Source organism: Penaeus monodon, chromosome 3 (assembly GCF_015228065.2).
Source record: "Penaeus monodon isolate SGIC_2016 chromosome 3, NSTDA_Pmon_1, whole genome shotgun sequence".
NCBI lineage: Eukaryota > Metazoa > Arthropoda > Malacostraca > Decapoda > Penaeidae > Penaeus > Penaeus monodon.
Window position 1 is genome coordinate 31501199 of NC_051388.1, and position 7187 is coordinate 31508385.

At 37.4% G+C, this 7187-nt stretch overlaps 1 protein-coding gene across 1 annotated transcript in view; it reads left to right on the forward strand.

The window, feature by feature from the left end:
• The window catches only part of LOC119594208, a gene marked incomplete at its 5' end in the record, with an annotated part of 37489 nt that extends 34211 nt beyond the window's left edge, over positions 1-3278 (forward strand). The window contains 2 exon segments of the mRNA XM_037943282.1: positions 12-49; positions 2537-3278. Coding sequence (XP_037799210.1) covers positions 12-49; positions 2537-2659 — 161 coding nt within the window.
• Positions 3279-7187: the final 3909 nt, after the last annotated feature.

The window sequence follows — 7187 nt, forward strand, 5'->3', positions numbered from 1 at the left end:
GCCGGGGCTGGGCTCTGTTAGTAACTACAAGAAGAATGAAAAAGATGAGGTATGCAAGATATTTGTTTTGACAAAAAGTAACTTGTCTTATGATACTGACATTCTTGTGCCTGCAATTGACCCAGTAAACAATCTTGTATTATTTTTTTTCTAATAGTATTATCTTATAGAAGGCATGTCTGAATCAAGGTGGTTGTCAAGCATACATCCTTTTTCCAGGGGATCACCAAGTGAGGCCTCAAAATCTTACCAAAGCAAAGGAAACTTGGTGGGGCTGTCACATGGCAAATTCAGTTCTTTTGACCTGCATTATTTTGTGGTCAGCCTCACAAGAGGGCATTCCCCCAGGCATAAAAGTGTAAAAGATTGCTAGGCTTAGAACAACTGGTCACAAACTTTAATTACTTTTGCAGTAAACCTCAATGGCCAATTTAACATTTTCTTTCAACCTAATGCTGCCAGGAAAATGCTCTGCTAATTTTTTATTTATTTATTATTATTTTTTTAATGATTTTTTTTTTTTTTGTGAAATGTCTCTGCACCAAGATGGCTCTGCTAGTGCTTAGTTACAAATGCGTCAGTTAGTAGATCTTGTGTTCTTACCTGATTTTACCTTTCCTTGAATTGGTAGGAAAAACTTTTTTTTTTCTAATGCTATGAATATTTTTATTATAGTAATTATATTATAATTATTATTAATATTGTTTTTATTATAGTACTTATATTATTATAATATAATTATTATAGTAATTATATAATTACTATAATATTATGAACATTAGTAGCAAGAAAATAAGATAACGTAAAATATTTTCGTAAATCAAGAAAGGGTAAACGGGCGAGACAGGCAGTACTCGTAATTGGCTCATTGGTAACTTAGTACAAGTGGAGCCATCTATGTGCAAAAATAATTGATAAAGTAAACTCACAGTGGGCATGACATGTCCGTACATGCCATGCCCGGTGGCATTGGGTTAAGTTTATTGAAAAATATATTTTTTAATAATTTAAGATAAGACCATTTTCTTTTTTTTTTCAAAATTTATAAGCAGGCTTTTAGATTGTTGATCCATTTTCTTATTCTAAAAAAGAAAAAAGGAAAAAAAGAAAAATTAGCTGTTCAAATGATTAAAGATTGTGGGTGGTGGTCATTTCCTATTTATTGTAAAATAAAGTTGTATCAAATAAGATAAAAAAAATGCTTAGAAACTGTATAGTTTTTAGAGCAACCTGTTTAATTTCTTTTTTAATATCAAAATATTGGCAAATTTGCCCTGCAAAATATGTATCATAAAACCATTTTTCAAGTTTCTGTTTTTGGTGTTATGCAGTCAATATTAGCTCTGTAATAAGCCAAACATGTGACATAAGCTAAAATTCAAGAAAGAAAATGATCCCATCTGTCTGGGTAGGAGGTGGGGAGCGGTGTTGGATGGGGGAGCAAGTCATAATTTGGAGGGCGTATTGTGTTGTGGGGAGAATGGGGAGCACATAATGTAAGGGCACGTGAGAGTGTGGTAAATTGTTTGGCATCATGGTTAGTCAGCTGCAGTCTGGAGTGATGACTGGAGTGATGGGCAGTTTAGGTTGAGGAATGGAGAATGCTGCCTGGAAAATGTGATGTTCACTGTCGTATTGTTTTATCAACTGCATATACTTTTAAGGGGGCTCCACAGTGCTCAGCCTCCAAGGAGTCAGTTAGTAGCTTACCTGCCCCTCATCTGATTTTTTTCTAATGTTAACAATATAATTGCTGCCATTATTGCTGTTGATATTGTAATTATTAGTGTTACTAACAGTTACTAATAGCAGTAAAACATAGAATAAAATATATCTAAAAATCAAGGAAAAGGGTAAACCGGTGAGATAGGTGGGACTTGTGATTAACTCATCGATGACGAAGCACCTGTAGAACTATCTATTTGTAAATACATGCCATCCTTGGTGACATAGGGGTTAATACATGTGAGGTGGGAGCAATTTATCACTCTGTGCTTATAACTTTTATATTTATTGAAGAAGTAGACATGATAAAGGGGACCAGTTCTCTCCTCATCAAATAGATGAGGTATGAATAAGGTTAGAGTGAGTTGTAGATAAGTCTTGCAAACCAGTGATGACATATACAATGACACCATCTGCTCCATATAGATACATGCATTAATACTGTGATTTACATATTAGGTTTCCTTAGTTTTCTTCATTTTTCATTTCATTTGCAACCAAATTTGATATAAACAAATAGTTTGGTCATATGTAAATGCAATTTTCCCTTCTTTCACCAAGACAGTGTCAGGTTTGAATGAAGTACCATTCATGCCTCCTTCCTAAATGATGTCCTTAAATATCCTCCTGAATTAATTAAAGGAAGATCTCAGTAATACAGAACTAACACTTTTACTTTTTGAAAATGTTGGGTTTTAAGTTTTTAAACTGGTCTTTTCTTATTGGGAATCTGTAGTTATAAATAAATTTGTGATGGGTTTGTGCTTGCATATATCTTTATAACTAATTGACATTCATCTCTCTTGTACAGGGATATGATCCTGAAATGCTCTTGGGTAGACAAATTGGCTCACTGGTGTGTGTACTACAGGAGGTGCGGAAGGCCAAGTTATTGAAGGCTCACAGTTTCAGACTTCTACAGTTACCGTACTAGATCAAGATTTTGAGAAAAACAAAAGAAAACAGTGTCTTTGGTTGAGGGGAATGTAAAATGTAGGTATATATAAACAGGTATCATGTTTAGGTCAATTATGCAATACTAATATTGGATTAGTAGATGGAGAAAGTTGTAACAGTTTCACTTTATGATTCTAAATATGATCCTTGTTGGTATAATGCTTTTTTCTATGTAATAAATCTAAAGCCACTGCAGTGAGGGAAATTTAAATAAAAGTAAAATCTTTTTATTTTCTGAAGAGATATATTTAATTTATTTGAGGATATATGTTGTAAAAAAGAAAATTGAAGATAAAGATTTAGGATTCCACTTTATACAGAAGCTTTATTTTTGAGCAGTATTAAACAGCTGAAAATCATGATTAAGCAAAAGTTTGTTGTAAAATTTCTTGTGTTTTATTTTTGTATTGTTCAAATTCAAGCATCACTGTTGATATAATGTGTTATATATATAAGCCAAAATCATTTTTGGAACCACTGCAAAGCAGAGTTTCATAATATCATTCTAAAAGAGGTGAGACATTATTCAGACTTTGTGATTTTATAAATTACAATGGTGTATTTTGCTGAGTAGAGAAATATATACATTTTGTAAATATGATGTTTCTATTACTGTCATAAATTTGATATAACTGTAGCCTACTTGAGAGAACTCAAGCATTTAGATAGATGTATGTAGGCCGTGGTGGCCTAGTAGTTAGAGCATTGGACTCAAAGGTTGTCATGACAATCTGAACTCAAGGGTTCGAGTCACCAGGCGGGAGTGTTGTTCCCCAGGGCAAAGAACTTTACCTCAGTTGCCTACTCCCCGGGGAAGGATCATAGGTCTGCCGTCTCTGTATAAAGACCCAGCGAACTACACGATGTAAGATTAAAGTACCCTTGGTAGGCAACCTTTGTCTCAATAAAACACTGTCAGGGAAGGTAATGGGAAACCACCCCAACTGATCTTTCCATTGTATTGATGGCAGACATCTCAGGAAATGGCCCTCAGTCCCATGGAAAAAGGGGGAAAAAGAGCATCATGGAGAAAATGGATGCTATAAGGACAGCTCTAGAAGATTTTATAGCTGTCTAGCTACCCTTTTAAAATATTATATAAAATATATTATATTATATAATTAATATGTAAAATATACATCACACCACTATGTATATATTATTGTTTTGTGTTGTGTGTGTGTGTGTGGTGTGTGTGTGGTGTGCGTGTGGGTGCGTGTGCGTTCGTGTGCGTGTGCTGTGCGTGTGCGGCGGTGTGCGTGCACGGTGGCGTGTGACACACACACCATATATATATTAAAATTTAATAAAATATATATATATAATATATATATTATATATAATATATATATATATTATATAATTAAAAATATTGTATTGGGATAATATATAATATGTAAAATTAATATATATATAATTATATATTTTAAAAAATTAAATAAAATAATAATATATAAATAAAAATATAATTTAATATTATTAAAAAATTTACATATATAAAGAAATATATATAATAGATATATAATATATATAAAAATATAAAAATATTAAAAATTATTTTTTTTTTAAAAAAAAAAAAAAAAAAATTTATTTATAAAAAATTTAAAATTTTAACAAAAAAAAAAATTAAAAGGTATATATAAAATTAAATTAAAAATTTTTTTTTTTTTTTTTAAAAAAAAAAAAAAAAAAATATAAATATATATATATAAATATATATATAAAAAAATATTATATATAATATATATATATTTTATGAATATAATTTATATATATTAAAATTTTTAATTATTATATATATATATATTATAATATATATTATATATATATATAATATTATATATTTTTAAATTTTAAAATTTATACATATATATATTATTTATATATAATATATATATATATATATATATTATTATAATTAATATATAAAAAATTAAATAATATATATTTTATAATATTTTTATTTTATATATAATATATATTTTTAAAAATTATATTATTATTGTATAATATATTAAAAATATATAATTTATAAAATATATATAAAATAATATATAATTATATAATATATTATATATATATAAAATGTTTTTAATTTTATGTAATGAATATTATATTAAAATGTATAAATTAATAATATCATATCACCCCGGGGGCTACGCCGGGGGGGCGCAGGGCCGATCCACCCTTCGTTTCCAGCCATAAACCCCTCAAAGGGAGTCTCCGGGCAGGCACACGGCCCCTCTCTAGTTCCTCGCGACAGGTTCGCGAGCTGCCCAAGCCAGATTCCTGGGGACGTCCCACAGGTCTCCTCCCCCCGGGGGTTGTCTCGCAGAAGACAACCCTGTGGGCGGGGTTTCCCCAAAGGGGAGGCGAGCTGGGTGCCATAAGCCTGAGTTGGCGACCCGGATTATGCAAGTAACAGGCCCCATGCCGTCTCACGGTGTAACCCCCGGGTTTGGACCCGGGGTCCCCCCAACTGTACCCCATATCCGGCAAAGGGGGACTTGTTACAAAAGGCTAAAAGGCGGACCCCAAAGGCACTGTACGCCGGGTTTCGCTTCCATAGAGCAAAACTGGAAGTATAAAGGCCTTAAAAGACACCAGCTTGGTCCTTCGAAAGGGGTAGGAAATCTAAAAACGCTCTTGTTGATCGAGTTCAGGCTCCTTTTTGCCAAAACAATCCCGTCTACTGACTCCTGGTCTGAAAACCCCAGAGATTGGATACGCTCCCAAAGGTATAAAAAACTTTCTTGACTTCAACGTCCCCGCCGCAAGCATGGATTACTGAACGGTTCCCCTCAGGCCCCCAAAGTCCTGAATCTTGGTTTTGGGTTTTCCAGGGGGCCCTTGGGCCCTAGGGGTTTTTGGCCTCTTTGCTAAATGCTAAAGCCGCCACAAGGACTCCAAGGGACTCAGATAGGTGGCAACACGTCGGCAAAGTCAAGGTCCGAGCCCTTTAATTTTGCCTAGGTTTTTGCTCCGACTGCCTTTGGCTAGTAGCTCTGCCCATTTCCATCCATCAAGTGTTAAAATTTGTGGGTGCAAGGACAAGCCTTGCCTCACCCAAAATTAACAGGGAAAAAAGTTTGCCCCAAATACCCCCCCAAAACTTAAAAGCACTTCAGTCCCATAAATAGAGGTTTTGTTTCCGGGCCAAAAATCTGTGTCGGAATTCCCCTGAGCCCAGGCTCCATAGCAATTCCGGGGCACCGAGTAAAACCCCTTCTTGAGGTCGATGTGGCTGCAGCAACCCCGCCCAAAAAACTCACGACGGCTTTTCCACAATACTGGGAAGCGCTAGTATGCGCTATTGTGGACTGCCGGGGTAAATCCAGACTGCTCCGGTCCTGGGCCTCAGTAGGGGTTTGCGGATCCGTTTCAGAAGAAATGTAAACGAAAACCTTCCCTGGTATGCTACAGTGTAATCCCACGGTATTTGCTACAGCCCCATCGTCCCCTTTCCCCTTCCAGAGAGGGATGACCCCCCCTCAGAGGTCAGGGGAAGGTACCAGACTCCCAAAAAAAAAAAAGGCAGCGGGACTGTATGCGGGCCCCGAGCCATGGTTCACCCCCAGCCTTTAGCAATTCAGCAGGGATTCCATATGCCGCAGCTTCCCACTTTCACTTGGAAATCGCCAGCCTAACCTCTGTTAGGGTAGGGGGTTTCCTCGTTTGATGGGGGGTTTTCCGGCACAGGCCCTGAGACATCCTTGCTCCAACTAACTGTTGGAGGGTCCACCTGGACAACTTTTTCAAAATACCGCCCAACTTTCACGCCCCCAACATGATCTGAAGACCTCCACCGCTGTCGGGACTGAAATTTCATCTGGAGGAGGGTTTTGGGTTCAGTTTCCCCCTCAGGGCTTGGTGGGCAGGGCGAAGGTCTTTTTACCCAAAAAGGGCCCTTCGCCCCTCCTCAGCAAGTTTCCCTATGATTTTCCTTGTCCCCCCCGCAGTGTCCGACCAAGATTTTATTCCCCATTCAGCCGGGCCTTGCACACGTTCGTGGCTTCTAATGTCTCCGGGGAGATGGTATTTGCCTTGTCCTTGGGCGTACGCCAATGGCTCCTGACTGTTCGAGTTTCCCGGCTTGAAGGACTCCCACAGAGAAAACTGGATCCGTCAGGTTGCTGGTTTCTGAGAATCGGTCAGAGACTCCCGGGCAAACCCACGGGCACACCCCCCCTCCCTTTCTGTCCAAGTGAAACACCTTTAGGGTGGCCCGGGAGGGAGGGGGGAGTTTTAAGTGGACCCGCAGGGTACCCACAAAGCCTATGGTCGGTGCCACAAAAATCAGCACTCCGTAAAACTTGCATTCTGGAGGATCCCCCATCGCGTGCTGACAAAAATGTGGTCGACTCCTTGGCCACTTTCCCCCGTATCGCTGTCCCAAGTCCACATCGATTTTGGAGCGGGGTACCAGGAAGCCAAGATCCTCATTTTGCAAGCCCCGGAAAGGAGGCTATTTTGCGCGGGGACACTCCCGAGCCAGGGGGGGCCGA